At 35.5% G+C, this 19,144-nt stretch overlaps 1 protein-coding gene across 1 annotated transcript in view; it reads left to right on the forward strand.

Moving 5' to 3' along the window:
• Positions 1-446: 446 nt before the first annotated feature.
• The window catches only part of gnai3 (guanine nucleotide binding protein (G protein), alpha inhibiting activity polypeptide 3), a 115,082-nt gene continuing 96,384 nt past the window's right edge, over positions 447-19,144 (forward strand). Inside the window, exon 1 of the mRNA XM_039748571.1 lies at positions 447-1,063. Within this exon, the coding sequence (XP_039604505.1) occupies positions 946-1,063 (118 nt within the window). The 5' untranslated portion in view covers positions 447-945. The remainder of the gene's footprint in view (positions 1,064-19,144) is intronic.

The raw sequence follows: 19,144 nt of genomic DNA on the forward strand, positions 1-19,144 counted from the left end.
AACATGACTTTAATGAGTATGGAGTCAACATGTGAAAACAAGTTAGAAATGATTTATGTAGGCTATTTATCGGCACTAACGGTATCTTGAGTAACAAAAGAAGGACATTCAATGCAACTTGGCCAGTCCACAGTGCACGTGTCTAATTTAATTTCAGTTAATTTCATTTATCTAGTGATATTTAAAAGGCATAATAATAGAACAATCGTAGGCGCATATTTGGGATGAATAAAGTATCTATCTATCTATCTATCTATCTATCTATCTATCTATCTATCTATCTATCTATCTATCTATCTATCTATCTATCTAGCTATCTATCTATCTATCTATCTATCTAGCAGGCATAATTTAACTGAAACTACATTTCCCATTGTCGCAATGAGAGTAAAGCTACTTCCGCTTTGCCTCTTCATTTACATACAATTCGCTTTCTCGCTCATTTTTCAAGCTGCAACGGAAACTGCGCGAGACCACGGGGCGAACAGTTATTTAAAAACAGCAAGTTACATCCCTTCGAATAATTATAGGAGAGTGGTTAGGCTGTATTTTTGAAAGGTGAAGTGCTGTCGTTTTGACATTTGTCTTTTTTCTGTTTTTCGTTGGTTACACGTTACATTTAAGACGTTTTGGCTTCGTTTCTCCAAAAGATCGAATTAAAAAACGGGAAGGAGGCAACGCCTGCTTTGTGACTGATGCGCCTGTCGCTGTAGCGTTTTTGTTGTTGGAAAGGTCTCGGATTTTGTGAAATTTTGGGATTCTACTCGGCGACTTAAAGAAGCTCATCGATGCTGTGTCTCCAGGCGGACCAACGCCTTTTCCGCCTCTCTTAAGTCTTTTGAATCGTAGAAGCAGTCGGTCCACAGACAAGGAGTGCTGGGCTTTATTCTAAGCTGACATTTTATTTTTCTTACTAAGGAAAGGGAAATTATCAAAAAATCCAACATGGGTTGCACTCTTAGCGCAGAGGACAAGGCGGCCGTGGAAAGGAGTAAAATGATCGATAAAAATCTTAAGGAAGACGGCGAGAAGGCTTCTAAAGAGGTGAAGCTGCTTCTGTTGGGTAAGTTTGAGTGGCGCTAATGACACTCTTTCAGCCATGTACTTTAGCATGTGTGAAAACTTGGACAAGCTTCTGGTCCTACTTCCATTTTTTACTAACTGCAATAAATCTGTCGACAGGTTTGCCTAACAAGTTTAGAGTACGGTGTAATGTGTTTTCGGTGATCGAATGCTTTATTTATAAAATGTGCTATATGAAGTGTATCTTTATTTCTTGTGGACGAATACGAAAATGTAATCCCTTTAAAGAAACGCAACTGATGGGGCTTTGTATAAACACTCGGTTTGGACAAAGCCTGCAACACCTACAGGTTTCTTATCGCGATACTGATTTTAAACAAATGCATTATCGTATGGCAAACGAGTTTCTGAGGCTGAATGAATTATCAAAAATAGATCTTGAACCTGCTGAACATAATCAGGGCGCACATCCTAAAGTCAGCATCACTGCCTTACCTGTGATCGATTCGTATGATCACTTTCTGTATATATACTCAGGCAGGTGCATGTGTGTTTTATACATTTTTATCAATTAATATGCTTCCAATCGATCTACACTCACCGGTCACTTTATCAGGTACACCTGTTCAACTGCTTGTCAACGCAAATATCTAACCAGCCAGTCACCTGACGACAACTCCATGCATTTATGCATGTAGAGATTATCAAGACGACCTGCTGAAGTTCAAACTGAGCATCAGAATGGGGATGAAAGGTAATTTGACTTTGAACATGACATGCTTATTGGTGCCAGACGGGCTGGTCTGAGTATTTCAGGAACTGCTCATCTGCTGGTGTTTTCATGCACATTTATTTCTTGGGTTTACAGAGTGGTCCTTAAAAGGGAAATTATCCAGTTAGTTGCAGTTGTCTGGGTGAAAGTGCCATGTTGATGCCAGAGATCAGAGATGAATCGCCAGATTGTTTCTAGCTGATGGAAAGGCAACAGTAACTCAAATAACCGCATGCTGCAACTGAGGTTTGCAGAATAGCATCTCTGAATGTACAGCACCTTGAAGCAAATAGACTACAGCTAGAGGAGACCACACTGGGTGCCACTCCTCTCCGCTAAGAACAGGAAACAGAGGCTACAGTTCGCATGGGCTTACAAAAATTAGACAGTAGAGAACTGGAAAAACTTTGCCTCGTTCAATGAGTCTCGATTTCAACTGTGACATTTGGATGGTGGAGTTAGTTAGAATTTGGCATCAACAACAGGAAAACATGGATCCATCTTGTATCCATGATTCAGGCTGATGGTGGTGGTGTAATGGTGTGGGGGATATTTTCTTGGCACACTTTGGGCCCCTTAGTACCAACTGAGCATTACTTAAATGCCACAGGTGTTTGGCTGCTGTTGCTGACCATGTCCACCATTTATGACCACAGTGTACCAACCTTCTGATGGCTACTTCTAGAAGGTTAACGCTCCATGTAACAAAGCTCAAATCATCTCCAAATGGTTTCTTGAACGTGAAAATGAGTTCAATGTACTCAAATGGCTTCCACGTTCACCAGATCTCAATCCAATAGTACATTTTTTGGATGTGGTGGAATGGGAAATTCGCATCATGGATGTGCAGCTGACAAATCTCCAGCAACTGTGTGATGTTATCTTGTTAATATGGACCAAAATCCCAGAGGAATGTTTCCAGCACCTTGTTGAATGTATGCCACAAACAATTGTGGCACTTCTAAAGGCAAAAGGGGGTCCAACCAGGTACTTGCAAGGTGTAACAAATAAAGTGTTCAGTTCTAGTTCAAGTTAACAAACAGGTTGCACTGTTTAGTTCTAATTTTGCAATGTGTTACCATTTAGGAAATGTGTGTGTGTTTTTTTTTTTTTTACCTTAGATAAGCGGGTTAAGAAAGTGGATTGATGCTTTAATATTATTTAGTATCAATCAAGCTGCAAACAAAAGCATTCTATAGAGTAAGAAAGGAGCTATATACAGTATGAACTTTAACATAACAGGAAAAATTGAAGAAAGTTGATAAATTTCTGAAAAAAAGATAACTACAAAATTTAATGCAGCTGAACCTTTATTTAGAGTATGACTGGAGTATAAATGTAGTAGAGATGTGGAAGTATGAAACTGGGTGTTAGAAGTGTTCTAATGCAGACTTCAAAGACAGATAATGTGGAACATTTTGAAAATGTATTATAAAGGTACTGGATTATTAAAAGGTATATGCAGAAAGATTTTCAAATTGAGTTTAAAAACAACCTGAAGTCTGTACTTGATGCTGGAGTATTCTCCATAGTGAAAGTTTCAAGATTCTCCAGGGTCTTAAAGAGACATTTTGGAATGGCCTGGAAGCTAGTGCAGTGCAGTGCAGTGCAGCCAGGTAATGTGTTTATAAAATCTCTACCAAGTAGTGTTGTGTTTTTTTTTTTGTTTTTTTTTTATTTTGTTTTTGGATTTATTGTTTTTATTAAGGATTTCAAGGCTAGAGTCTTAACAGGAATAAGGTGGTAAACGTAGTCTAAAATTCAAAGCAAGTAGATTTTCTCAGTACAGTAATATTTTCCTTAGTTTTAAATACTGAAATACATGCCTTGACTCAAGTGCTTTGAGCCTTCATTTTTAAAGCTTAAATCCCAGCATCCCTGAGATTCATTTAGCCACTTTGTTTTAATCTGTATTGACCAAAAGAACCGTAAGAAGCACCAAAAAAAAAAAAAAAAATAAATAGAAGTTTGCTGTCGGTATCTAGAGAAGTGTTTTTGTTGTACTGTGGTCATTATCTGGTATGGAAATTTGGCCTTTCTGTGTATGTATTCACTTACTTAAGACATTTGTATCCAGTGGGATACAACACATGTAAAGGAACCTGTCCCAGTTAAGAACTGATCAAATGACAGTGTGATTGATTGGTGGCCCTCTTGAGACCCTGAATTGGATTCAACAGCTTTGAGAGTAAGATGCCACAAAAGATTAAACTGTATGCTACTTGTAACACTGGGAGGTGCTGAACTGAACTTGGAACCTTGTGTTTTACATTTCTGTAAAGTATTGGCCATGCCTTGAAATATACTGTAAAATAATGATTACTTATTTAATTTGTGTTTAAAGAGTTGGTGTTCACCATGTATTTTTATATGACACTTGTTAGAAGTGTAAATTACAATTGTGTTCACATTACTACAGCATAGGACTGACATGTGTGACTCATTTAAGGACATTAAGCAGCATATTAGTTAGGGTTAAAATGGTATCCTTGTGTTTACTGGCCTTTGATGTTATTACACTACATTGCTAGCATTTATATGAGCTCTCTGATTGAAGGAAAAGAATTGCTGAGTGTGCCATGACTAATGTTTAGAAAATGATTGTTTCCCTGTATTCTGACTATACTCTCAGAAAGAGGGCCATTTGTTTGTCCATTTAACCTATTTAATTGTCTTGAGCTCCTTAAAAGTGAGTAGAAATTATGATTATATACAGTCCAATAAACAGTCATCCACATTGCAAGCCATTCCAGCACATATTGATTATTGGGTTGTGTCTCATCTCCTTATCATTTTCATTGAAGGTTTATTAAGACCGCATACAGAATATTTGGTTAAAAGATATATTTACTTCTTTTTGCATATGATTGTGTCCGGTTGGCTTCATCAAACAGATCTCTCTTGAACTTACTAGAGTGGTTTTCACCCAAGTGTAATGTTGTCAGAGCTGTCTCCCAGAAATGTGTGACCTTCTGTCAGTAAGTTAGGGGAGAGCAGCTGCAGAAAGAGGACAACTTCAAATACCTTGGAGTCTTTGTTCGTTAGTGTGGATATTGGTTATAGTGAGAAAAAACTATTTATGTAGTGGTGTCCGTTTTGCAAAGCTTATACCGGAATTTGGTCATGTAACAGGAACTAGCATAGTAGCTGAAAACCTTAAGTCAGTCTTCTTTCCCCTTTACACCTATGCTATAACCACTGGAGAGACAAAGTTTAAAACCACTAGCACAAATGGTCTAGAGGGGAATCCCTGCCCAGAACTGCCTGGCATATTCTTGTAACAGAGTGACTATTTCAACAGTATTTTTAGATCTTGGGGTATAATCCGTGCACCTTTTAATTTAAGAGAAGGCAAGTGATGTGTAAGAATATCATTAGTCACATTTCATTTGAGGTATACCCACTGGAGATTTTTTTTTTTTTTTTTTACATTTTTTTTACTTTTTGTTTATTACATATTTTTATTAAGTGAGATAAAGGGCCACTATAATTTGTCTTGGTTTTAGGTTTGACATCAACAAAGGATGGGGTCACTGTCAGATGTTGGGCAATTTTTATTTTAGCATTTTTATTCTTCGTAGTATGTATTTGTTTTCCTTTTGTTTTTTTTAAATGTATTTTCTTCTCCCTTTTAGGATGTTAATATTCACTGCAGCTACTGAGAGCTATTTATGCTAATTGACTTCTTCGTATAACTAAATATTAACGTTAAACCTCATAATTATTGCACATGGTACTCTTACACTCTTCCTGCTTGCTGTTGCCTGGTGACTGGCCAAATACTTGGCCATGACCTGAGGCTTGCTTTGCCCTGACTATTAATCAAATATCTTGCATTGGCTCTGTTATGCAGTTATTTTTGTTTTTCTGTTGCATCCTTGCATGGTTCATTTAGGTTATTAACCTATCCACTGCAATTTTCTTTTTGACTTTGCTAGTTCAATTTTACAGTAAGATACATTTTTTTTTTTTACTTGCATCTTAAACATTCTTGCATCAACAATTTGTTCATGGTTGGCATACTGGCCATCTGTCTATCTTGTCCTCCATATTTTCATCTTGCAAAATATTGACAATTTTTATTTTTCCAAAATGTAGAGGCGAGAGCTGCTGGAGATGAGACCTGTGTGTCCTTGTCATCCTGATCACTCAATGAGAGTCAAGGAGTGGCTATGTAAGGAGGTGAATTATATGCGGTCTCACTCCTTCTGCCGAAAGAAATCCCACTACAGCATGTTGTTCAATAACATTTTGAAGCTAAGAGCCCATGTTCATTTGACCTTGGCTTTAACTAGGCTAAAGGCAGATCACTGCGCTGTGTGTTCACACTACCCATGACCTAATGCGAGCATGTATTATTGCGTCCACTTCTATCCATTGTGGTTACCGCGTCATTTTCAAATTGCCTTTTCCTTCGAGTTATCCTCATATTTAGGGATGTTTGTTTTCCCTAGAAACTTTTTTTGGTAGGTGGCATTGGTGGGTCTTTTTTACAGATGAATTCTTTAATAATAATAACAGTAAATTTAAATAAATAATGCAAATAATGTTCTTTTTAAAACTAAAAAGGAATACAGTCAACATTTAAATTGAATCCTATTTCCTACGAGGAAAGGCGAATAGCAGAACATGTTCTACAGATGAATGAGACAAAAGCAGAACTTTATCTTTGACACTTGTACAAATAAATGAAAGATTCCACAGTAAGAACATCACACCAGTAGTCAAACGTGAATGTGGTAGTGTGGTAAAAGCATGATGTCCGTCCCCAGAACCTGGATGATTTTCTATAAATGAAGGAATGATGAGTTGTACCAGAAAAGTAATGATAATATCTGGTCATCTGTACATGTGCTGAGGTAGTAGTTGGGTCATACATCAAGAAAGTGATCCATAACCCAAAAGCAAGTCTACAGAATGGTTTAGGTCTGTATATTACCACAATTAATTAAAAAAAGCATCAGCCAAACAAAATGAGTAGATTATGTTAAACTTTAAACCTTTTTGGATCAAAGCACTCTAACAGTAAAAATTCCTCCCTGGTGATTTGAAACATTGACTTTAAATTGCAGAAAGCATTTAGGTTCGATGATTGCAGGTAAAGTCAAAGGGGGCAGTTTTTTTCACAAAGTGCTCATTGGTGTTGGATAAATTTATTCATAAGAGAAATGAAAAGTTAACAACAAATTGCGTGTTTAGTCATGGTGCAATTCAATCAGTATCTTCAAAATTCAATTTGTAATACAGGAAATTGTTAAGGGATGTTAAAACTTTATCATGGCAGTTTCAGTTGGCAAAATATTTTCCAGTAGTGTTTCAAGAGCTTGTTTCATGTATGGTAAACCATTTTTGCAGTGTTGGGTGTGTGACAGTTTTAAATTTGTACTACCTTTCACTGAACAATTTGTGATGATTCATTTACCATGATGCACAGTTTAAATCCTCTATCTGTCAGAAAATAGTGTAAACCATTGTGTATCTGAGGTCATAAACCACATTAAGTGGTAACCTGACCCAAGTTTTATACAGTAACATGTCCTACATAAGGTTTTGTGTTTACTCTAAAGGATGTTAAGAGTTGTGTTGTGTGTGTCTGTGTCCATCTGTCCATCCGTCCATCCATTCCAATTCTCGCACCCAAAACAAAACTAATAAGCAATTTGAAGCAAAACAAAGTGTGAATGGACCATACTTAATGATAATATAGACCCATTTGACAAATGTTTATTCCTTCTCTCAGATGCATGAATTTAGATTGTTTGACATCACTGACCATATTTCAAAATTGGAAGTCCGAGACATCTTTTCATGCATGTACATGAAGCTTCATATACTGTAAAGAAAAATATAGAAACTTTTGCATTTTGAAAAGTCATGAATTCTTACACATAATCAGAACTGAAGTTTTCATTGGAAGTAATTCTCCTTGTATCTGTAAGTTATTCATAATATAGTTATTTTCTTCATTCCTTTTTGAGGGCAGTAAAGTCCAATGCTGAGGTAACTAACAGTGATTGTGTGTGGCATATGCACAGGCTAGACACATACACGAAAAGGGCAGCCACTATTCCCTAACTAGTGATTTTTATTGTGCTGTATCTAAAAGAAAATGCAAGCACTACATACACTGTGTTTTTAAATACCACTTTAGTTTAATTCCTTGAGGGACACCATGTTTTTTTTCTGATTGTTTGTATTGTATTTATGTATTATTTTCTTTGTATTCCTTCTACTTCTTGTAAAGCATATTGAATTTCATTTTTGTACGAAAGTATTGTGTATGAATGTTGTTGCTTGGATGTAGCACAAATCAGATGTGTGGCTCGAAACCTAGAATATTCAATTGTGAATGCTTGCTCTTGTGACATTAGCCTCTAGGATTAACTTTTATTTTTTGTGTGATTAGTAAGCTGATTATTTACAAGCGAGCCTGTTGTTCACTCTTCTAAATAACTCTGTGCAATGTTTAATAACTACTTTTCTTTATTCTAGTTTTTAGCAATTATCTACGAACTGTTCAGTGACACACTTTTTTTGTAGTTTCAGTATCAAGTTTAGTTGTGAGCCCTCAGTCAAATTAAGTTGCACTTAAGGTTGCTGTTTGGTCTCCTGAGACAACAGATGTTCGTGCACACAATGTAACTATGATGTTACCCTCGAGCACCCTCCCTTTCCTCTGCTCACCCATGTGCAAATTAGAGGTTTATTTAAATTGAAGATTAATGCTATTTCTTTCTGAAATATGCTGTCTTGTAGAGGCTAAATGACCACTGCAACTGCGTCTGCTGCACAGTGATATCTTCTCACAGTGGTGTGTTTAAGTGCCAAGATGGGCATTTTGAGTAATTTGATGGGGTCTTTTAATGCAGTAGTGTGTTTTTATATTTGCTGAAAATTGGAACTTTTAATGAGCTGTAAAATGTTGCAGGTACCTTCATCTTACAACAACAGAGGTGGATAAATTGGTAGTCCGGACACCCTGAACTACCAGGTTTTAATTTTGAACAATCAAACTACAGATTTGCAAAGCTTGGCAGACTGACAGATGTTTCAGAACATTAATCTATACAATATTTTCCTAATCAAAAACCAATCGATAAGAAAACAAAAGATCTAATTCTTCAAGTAAGAACTTAGGTGTCACTTTTAAAAACTGCTGCTTATAGCGCACCACATTGATATTGCCCTACTCCGTAGATGAAAGCATTTGTTCAGTGTTGCATACCTAACAATTTCATAAGCTTATGTGCACACCCATTGTTGAGCAATATGGCAAAATCGTACAGCAAATCATTAAATCAACAAATAGAAACCATACCATTATCTGTAAAGCAATTTGGGTAGTGAGGGCAAAAATGTCTAAAGTTGATTATATTTTCTTCTTGTTGTTTCAGTGCCAGTTACAAGTGAAAAGAATCTTAATTACAAGCAGCATTATGACAGTAAATGGAAAATGACTTAATATAATGGAAGAACTTTTTCAGCAGATCAAATACGGAAGATATATATGCAAAGTAATGATGACTGTAATACAGGCACAGCATCACACCCATGTCGGAGAATGTACCATGCTATATGCTGGGAACCTTTGTTTTTATGCAAACCTAATTTTAAGATTGAATAGTCCTCCCGTGTCTGCGTGGGTTTCCTCTGGGTACTCCGGTTTTCTCCCACAGTCCAAAGACATGCAGGTTAGATGCATTGGCAATTCTAAATTGGCCCTAGTGTGTGCTTGGGGTGTGTGTGTGAGCTCGTCCTGCAGTGGGCTGATACCCTGCCTGGGGTTTGTTTCCTGCCTTGCGCCCTGTGCTGGCTGGGATTGGCTCCAACAGACCCCCGTGACCCTGTAGTTAGGATATAGCGGGTTGGATAATGGATGGATGGATAGGTGAGAAAGCATATTGACATTGGACTGTTTACTGTATTAGCCTACAGGATCTAAGAAATGCTAATGCATTGCCAAGTAATTTCATTAAATGTACAACTTGTAAACAACAATGTAATGTGATGCAGCAGGTAACTCTGCAACTGAGAAAATGGCCTTAAATTATTCAACAGCTTGTTGATTACATGTGATTGAATGTTCTAACAATGCTCCTGTCACACATCTTCTATGGTTCAGCCTTAGGAAATTGACATTAACCTTTCAAAATCCGAGTGCTATGTTCCATTTTAAACAGATCTTGCCTTATGTAATACCTGAAAGGACAGGAAAAGAATCTGAGAAAACTAAGATCCTTGCTATTAACCGATATGAGTAACGGGTATACTGGAGGTTGCGAAAATGTTCCTTGCTGATAACCTAAACACTCCAGAATTTGAACATGTTTTTTCAGGCCTAAACCTCCTCATTATTGACATTAGGACAAGTGTAATGGTACAGATGTAACAAATTGTAATTCAGCTATATACACAGATCACCTGCAATGAAAAAATGATCACAGTCAACAAAAGGTGTATGACTAGGTAAAGTACACACTGCACCTCAGGATATTGACTTAGAAACAAATTGGTGGTGTCTAAATTAGATTTGAAAACAACATTTGAGAATGAATGCAATTTTAATGCAGTATTGCAGTTCATTTTTGATAACATATTTTTGTGTACATTGGATAGTTACCACACATCAACGTGAAACAATCCTTTAAAAAATCACCTGTTTACTAAATTATTCTCTTCCAAGATGCCACTTGTGTTTATATTGTGGTACAAAGTACAAACACAACAGAACTTTTAAAGTTGTAGGTGACCCTGCACCCCGTGTATAAAGCAGACGACTACCTTATTCATTTAAAATTTATCTACCTTTTCACCAATCGTTAATATAAAATTGATTAGTTTTGTGGTATCTAAATGTCATTTATTGCATAATACAGAGATTATTTAATGGCCTGGTGAGCTTACTGTATGTGCTTGCTTGTTTTTTGGTGTAGTATTTGTGAGCTTTAGGCCTTATTGAGAAAGTGGACCAGGTTAAGTTACGAGGAGTGGGTAGTGGTTAAGAGTGAATGAGAATGATTTCAGGCCTCAGGAACAGGACAGGGCTAAACTTCAAATGTAAAAGAATAGTTGAGTGTTGGTGGATTAAAAACTGTGCTCCCCTTTAAAGGATTTTGCTGCTTCTGGGACAAAAGTGTTTTTAAACTGACATCTGATTTACTTGCATACTTTCAGTTATGGGTAATTCTAGCACACCATTTGGCTATTGACAAATTCACATGGTTTAGTAATTTACTACAGTAAATGTGTGTTTATGCTACTGTTCCCATCTTTTGTCTTCTGCATTTCCCCATGGTAATTGTAGAGAAGATTTTTTAGTAAAGAGTACACTTTTAAATAGTCCATGAGGTTTATGTGTCATGTCTCAAATACTGGGGCAGGAGGCTTATGCCTTCCATACCTAAAACATAATATAGGAAAAAATGTTAATCTTTGAGTAACATGGGAAAAATGGCATTTACTAAATTATTTGTGCAATGTAACATGCAGCGAGATCCTTAAAAAGCTTTTAAGCAATTTTGCTGACTTTACAGAGATCAAATATGTATGGGGAAGTTCGTCCTTAATGTGAAAAATATAGGTCAGTGCACAGCTTAAATTGCATTTTCCTTCTGAGGGGCCCAGCTCTTAGACTTTTTAAGTATGTGTTATTACATCTCCATAATGCATTTTTGCACAGGAATTTCTTTTAACCCAAAAAACAAACTTAGAGTATAGAATTCAGAGTTCATAATCTCTTCCTTAACTGTGAGCTTATTATATGTGATGGTGTAGTGTTCTGTTGTATATTGAATAATTTCTAATACTATACAGCAAACCTTTGTAAAAACATCCAGAATAAATTTAATTCATATTGAAATCTACATTTTTTTTTTATTCAATACTCTCCTGCTACCACAAAACAATTCTGGTTTTAGAAAATTAGCACCGAAGAACCTGGTTTTAGCAGAGCTGGTGCAAGCATCTCTAATATCTGTAGCTTTAGAAAGCCATTATAAACTTGTACAAATGGATGCTTTGGACTCCCAAAGTAATTTTTATTCAGGTTGCATTGGTTTTATGCAGTAAACTGATACATCCATACAATTTTTAATATTTTAATAACTAATTCTGGAATTCTGTTGCAGTTGTCTGCAAGTTTCATTGTTTACAAGATAACCACTAAGCAAGTGGAATGTTGAGTTTTGACTGTGCACTTTTATTCCTTCCACATCCCAAAGATGTGCATGAAATATTTAATGTTGACTGTAATCCACTAAACATAGATGAATACATTGGACTGGCATCAGGGTATGTGTTTCAATGTGCTCTGTCTCTGTATCAGAATTATGCTAGTTAAGAAAATTGATAAATTGTATATTAGTAGCTCATTTTAAATTATTTCAGTAGTTTTATTTGTATGCTGTGCACAATCAAGTGTAAGGGGAACTTTGTGTGCAGTATATCTGGTTCCAATTTAAAAATGAAGGAAGTTAATGCACACTTTGTCATCCTTCAGATTGAGTCTCTGCCTCATACAGTAGATCAACTTGTAGGTGATTTACAAAGGGCACATGAGCACAGCTTGATATGAGTCAATAGACCAACTAAGTAACACTGGAGCATTTGAGTCACTTGGGAGATTTTGCAAATGCCATAGCATCGGGTCCTATCAAAAAATACAACTAAATGTATATGAGAGTTTGTTGTGACATGGAGTTGCTATGCAAAAATTAGCTGGCATTAGTAAGGTTAGTAGTGTAAAAAAAAGCTAGCTGTAACTGAAGGAATTCAAAGAATGACCAGATTACCAGTTAAGTAAATTTCAAAGTTGTGTAATCTGCCTCATTTGCATCATTTGCAAGATTGATAGCAACCCAGATAATGTTTTAGATCTTCGCATGGCTCTTTCATACAATACCCACCTTCATCTCTGGAGCCTTTTTAAAGTGTCATTTTAACCTTGCACATCTTTGGAATGTGAAGAAAAACTCTGGCATACCTTAGCCATGACCAGCTGGTAAGTTTAATTTTGTCAAATCAAAGATGTAAAATGTAAAAGATAGATCAGCCTTTTTTTTTGTAAACCATTTTGAATTTAGACCTTTTCATGCAGTATGTACTTTTTATGGAAATGGCCAGATCATGAAGTGCATATGTTTCTGCTTAAACACAAACCTTTGTGAATTGCTCATTAAAAGTGACGTGTTTTGTTTGGCTTGTTGGACTGTCACATTTTGCCGGCAGGGAGGGAAGCATTCCAGTCAGAACTGTCACACAAACGCAAACGTGAACCATAGAAAAGGTTTATTTCACATCATTATTTTAATCCTGGAATTTGCCAGGTTTAAAAATTAGCTGTGTGTGTAGTATTGTTTTGAACTTTTCTTAATTCTTAATGTATAAACTGTACATGTTTAACTTTTTTTATTTTTGTGCAGTGAAATACTCTGTGTTGCATCAGTCTTTTTTTCTTTTATTCAATTCTAAGTTTTTCCAACTTACTATCATCTTACCATCTTTGGCTTTCTCCCAGTGCAATATTCATAAATGACAGCTGATCACAACTATGAGCTTTTAAGGAAGTTGGCACTGAAGAAACATCTGTTGATAAGATGAAGGCCATTCTGAACTAATATTAATACACTAATATGTATTTTAGGTTTTATATTAATAATAAAATTATTATTGTAAGAACTAATTAACCAGATCACAAGTATCTTTATTTTCATACCACACATAAAGCTGGCAATATACTATAATTAGCAGCATTGCATATAGTTTATTATTATATGCATATAGTATTAAAGGCATTAAAGTTAATGGACCACAAAATAGATGTGTCTAAAGTATTAGTATGTAGCATTCTCATTTTTGCATAAAGCTATCCCGGAATTTTACTTAGTAAATTTTTGAGAGAGTACATTTTATTAACTTGTATAAACAAATCCAGGTCATGGAAAGTTTTTCTGGTTAAAACCTTATTGAATTCAGTGGAATTAACATTGTAAGTCCTCCAGTTTCTTCATATGATGGTGAAACTTGCTATATTTCCCTCTTGGAACAAATAAGTCTGTTTGTTATAGTTGAAATATTTAGTTTTAGTACATCTTTAGAAATAAGGTTAACCTCATCATTTGTAGCATTAAGAATAAAATGTTGAAACTCCAGGTGCTATACCATTTTCCTGTGTATTATGTGCATGTTTGATATTATTTACCAAAATTTAACTCATTTCTGTCTTTCAAGTACATAAGTGGCAAGCAATCTTTTTTTTTTTTTTTTTCTTCTTCTTTAATATTTAACGGCCCAAGACTAGTGTACTGTTTTATAGAATGACAAATTCTCCATTCAGCTCTTTCAAAACAAAGTTTTTCATCAGTGTAAGCCCATGCGGATTTTATGCCAGTATTGACAAATGTAGGTTATATTTTTTAATTGCTTTATAGTATGAGCAAAGCTGATATTTTCAAACCACAAATCATTGTAGATTGATATCACCTTGTACTCTAGTGAACTCTCCCCTTTCAGAATGACCATAGTGGGTGTGGTGGTTTTGAATCGGCAACGGAATTCCCATTAGTTTGCACATCTACAGGAAGGATGTTTTTGGAAAGATGTTACCAGGAAATAAAAAGTTGGCAACATGGTACTGTTGTTTCCACATTGACATGCTTATTAAAACATGTATGTTAAATAAAGTTCTCTTTATTAATTATTAAAGGAACTATACAAGTAAAAGGAAGCAGATTGCCATTCAGTTTGTCAAATGGGGAATGTTAATCTTTATTTTATTGTATAGTCTTTTCAAAGTGGTGTTCTGACTTTTGTTGTTGTTGGTGTGTATGGGTTTGTTTTAAAATCACTCTGAGGTTTCCGTAGTAATCCATTGGTACCCTGCACTAATTAGTCCCTTTAAAAACCTCTAGCAGTGTTGCCTTTATAGTATGATCTCTTAAGTACTGATGCATTGTATGATGTGCAAAACATTTACTCCACCTAAGAATGTTTTATGTTTAGAGCTACTTATTGGGGCAGTACGTGCTTATTCACACAAGGAATCACTTTTTTTATTTGTTCTAGTTTTATAAACACTGATATAATAAGATATATAATGTGTTTCTCCTAAAACCTCTTGATAACATGTGAGATGTCAAAACTAATACAGGTTTAGCCCCCAAACCTCTCTTCGAGGAACCCAAACCATCCTGCACAATCAAGAGCACAACACATTCAAACTGTGACAATGATTAGTCAAGTCAGGTGTGCTAGTGGTGTAGTTTAACAGATTAGTTTATAGATTGGAAACCATAAATGCTGGGGTGCCTAGAGGAGAGATTCAGAAATTGGCTAAACAAATGCATATTGACAGTCATATATTTCTGTGTCAACAAGGCTATTAATCAGTGTTCACTGCCATATATGCTCAAGATGTGATGTCCAGTATCATAAAGAAATTTACAGGTACTGTGCAGAAAAGTCAGGCAAGAGGTGCTTTCCCAAAGCAGAATCTTTCTTTTCAGGAACCAGTGGGTTCCTGTACGATTTTATTCCTTGGCCTCTGCTGTGTGTTGTGATCCCACCGCACTACACTATGACATTAATACAAAATATGTGATGTACAAAGGTTGAAGGTTAAACTGATGACATTGTAATATGAAAAAAATGGAGAATGGAGTTTTGTTCGCTCTTGTGCTGTGTGTTATCACAAATGCAGAATGCTATTTCAGAGAATCAATTTAAGGAATTAGGGTTAAACGAAAGAGAGTGAAAAACGGAAGATGACTATTGTGTTGGGTTCAAAATTTTGAGGCAGAAATAAGACCCAAACACAAATGTAAAATTAACATTATTCATTAAGTGTACCGGTACATTCATTAATACTGCAACGAAATTCAGATTTAAAAATAAATGGCGCCTTTGCTTGTGGTCAACCAATCGGCACATATCACCTGAGCCCCACCCATGACAGTTATTGGTTGAACGAAAAGTGCATACCCTGGAGTAGGAGCTAAAAAATTACCACAAACTACCTACAAGGAACAGCAAATGGCCCGAGTTACTGTGGTGGGAATACTGCAAAAGATGTCAAATTTTCTCAGCCTGTATATAAACTTTTAATGGAACATCATTGCTAGTACTTTAGGAACAGTAAAAAGGAGCTTTCAGTACACTGCTTTGTTGTGATATAGTTAGTACTGTTTTTATACTTTTTAGTATTTTTTTTTTTTTTAATCTATTTTTGTGATTGTGAAACTGTTATTTTAGACATTATAAAATGCAGATCGAGGCACTGGTGCAACAAAAAATCATTTTGTAGTAAAATGCCAATAATCAAAGTGATTTTCATGGTCTGGATCTAATGTGAGATTTTTAGATCTGCAGTGTTGTCATATTCATATTGATAAATGCAAGTAAGCAATTGTGTAGTCACCTTTTATATTAACCTGTACTATATTCATTATATACTGTACATAGAGAAATAAGCTTTTACTAGAATTTGTCTCTTAAACTATACACACGTATAATCTTTGCTCTGAGTTGTTTCTGAGTTGTGTGCAGTAGTAGGGAAATATCTTGTTCCGAATCATATGCATATTTACTGAGAATTCTGAAGTTCATTCAGAGAAGTAGTTATTTCTGTATTTTTAAATTAAAGCTGTTTGTCAAGTATGTTTTATCAACCTGTACAACTCTTTAGGGATTTTGCTTTAGAATGATTTGGCTTTGAAAGTGCTATCTATTTTGACTTGCTGTTAACAGATTTGACAGAGTTAAAAAAAAAATAAATAAATTAAAAAAAAAAAAAAGTTGTAGGTGAAATACTTGGTTTTATATTTTCTGTTTCAAATGGAATGTTTGCAGTTTGTCAAACAATATCTGTTTCTCATGTGTGGTAGCCCCTAGTACACTATGCTACATGATCATGTGGCTGGATAACTTGGCTTTTGAAGCTGTTTTTTACAAGTGGATCACACAAACTGAAGAATATTTCAGGGCAGAAAAATAGTAGACCAACCCTCAAATTCTAAAACTTATTTTAAGTGGAAAAACGAGTTAAAGACAACATGTGAACAGCAGAATATCAATTGAGTTTCTTTGTATCCAGACATAATGATCTCATGAAGAATGACCTAATTGAGATGCTGCACAATTAAATTTGCTACCCTAAAATAATATTTCAGTGAATTCAGAATGGGATGCTTGTAAATGGTTTATGCTTACTGTAGAGGATTTGAATATAGTGCTCACATGCACTGCATGAATTCATGGCCGATATCAGGGGCTTGTAGTTACTATGATTAGACCTCTGTAAGCCACAGTAAACAACACTGGAATCATTTAATCCATGAACTGACCATGAATTTCTAACTTGCATATGTTAAACTAGTTTGGTATTTTGTAATTTAATACCCTACAACACGGGTGTTGAACTCCGGTCCTGGAGGGCTGCAGTGGCTACAGGTTTTCGTTCTAATCATCTTCTTCATTAGTAGCCAGTTTTTTCTGCTAATTAACTTCTTTTGCTTTAGTTTTAATTAACTTCACTCAGACCCCCTTAGTTGTCTCTTTTTCCTTAAATAGCAGCCAAACAATAATGAGACACAAAACAAGCCACCACATGACCAGCTCACGTGTGCCCATCACACAGTATCTGAAAATAAAGAAAGGTGATGGTCTCTGTAAGGTTGATCTCTCAGGTCACCCAAACATTTTCAAGGTGTTCTTACAAAAAACAGAAAACTGAGAGCAGAATGAGAGCAGCAACTAGCCATGGAATTAAATAACGGGTTTCATTAACAGCAAGAATCAGCTTCAAATTAAGAGACTGGTTGGAGTTTGAAATCTCAGCTTAGCTGGTCATCTGTTGGCTCGTTTCACATCTCATTTCTGTTTGGCTGCCATTTAATGATGAAAAGAATCAATTCAGAGGACTAAATCCTTAAAAGCAAGGTGATTTAAAATGAAGGGAAAAGACGTTAATTAGCAATGAAAACAGATCACTGATTAGAAAAGGGTTACAATGAAACCCGGCAGCCACTGTGGCCCTCCAGGCCTGGAGTTCGACATCCCATTAATTACGAATACTTAGTTTGAAAAGAAGTATTGATTTGTATGAGAAAAGGTATAGGTGCCATACTATGGGCTTTGTCAGTTTTTGTTATGAGTTATGTTAGCAGCAGTAACTTTGTAACTTTACTCTTGGAAATTCTTTCCATACTCTATATGTAAATACATTCAACATACTCCTTTTGTTTTTATCATGGCTGTGTATGTTTTTCCTTAAGTGATGAGTTATCAGATGTGGTTACAGAATAATTTGCAAACACAGGTTAAAGGTTGTTGCTTCATGTTTATGTTGCTATCTGCTACTGTTCCTTAGTAGAATTTGTAAGGAAACGGAATAAAGACATGATTTTCATTATTGCATAGCATATATGTAAACAATAATCTTGAAATAATCTTTTCTTTTCCAAATGGCACCCAGTATAGATAGATACTTTATTAATCCCCAAGGGGAAATTCACATACTCCAGCAGCAGCATACTGATTAAAACAATATAAATTAAATAAAAATGCAGTGCAAATGGAGAGTGCAAGGCAGGGCATGCAGTATATTATCTTTAATGACCTAACTCTGCTATATATGTTATACACCTTATTCAGCTAACTTGTATATAGGAATAGAAATGCCAGAATTCAAGCCAGTACCATTTAGATTAGATGTAAAAGCTCCTAAAAGTGCTGGCTGAGCTCTGTGAAATCCTAGGTTGGCTCAAAATTGAACTGTGTTGTTAGAAAAGTTCATTACACAGCTAACGGATTATTGGCTCATAATAATGAGATGAATAAAGTACTCCTTGTTCATGTCCTAAACACCTTTATAATCAGATGAGGCATTACAGGAGCATCAAAATTAATGAAAAACAAAGGATGACAACAAGTTGCTTTAAGTATATTAATTTAGAAGGAAAATGCAAATAAAATGTTGCTTAAGTTTAATTTGGTCCTACTTAGTAAGACTATATTGGAGTCCTTTCTATAGTAAAGGCAATTAAGCATATTTTTTCCTACCAATTTTCTTATGCATTTGATTGACAAAAAGAAATCTGTGGCAAGAACACCAAGATTAATGAAGATTATTACATTAAATCTCTTCACACAGAAGACTTAAATGCAAGCAAAAATGTTGTTGTGGAGTGGAAGCAAATTTGTTTTCCCTAAATTTGCTGTGAACTGCAAAAATATGCAGATGTATCCTGTGGTAGTCTATTCTGTGAAATCTCTAAATGATGCAGAAATATGTTGTTAAGCATGCTATTTTATTCAAAAGCTGAATGTTGAAGCTGAAAGCCTATAAGGACAAGA

Source organism: Polypterus senegalus, chromosome 3 (assembly GCF_016835505.1).
Source record: "Polypterus senegalus isolate Bchr_013 chromosome 3, ASM1683550v1, whole genome shotgun sequence".
Classification (NCBI taxonomy): domain Eukaryota; kingdom Metazoa; phylum Chordata; class Cladistia; order Polypteriformes; family Polypteridae; genus Polypterus; species Polypterus senegalus.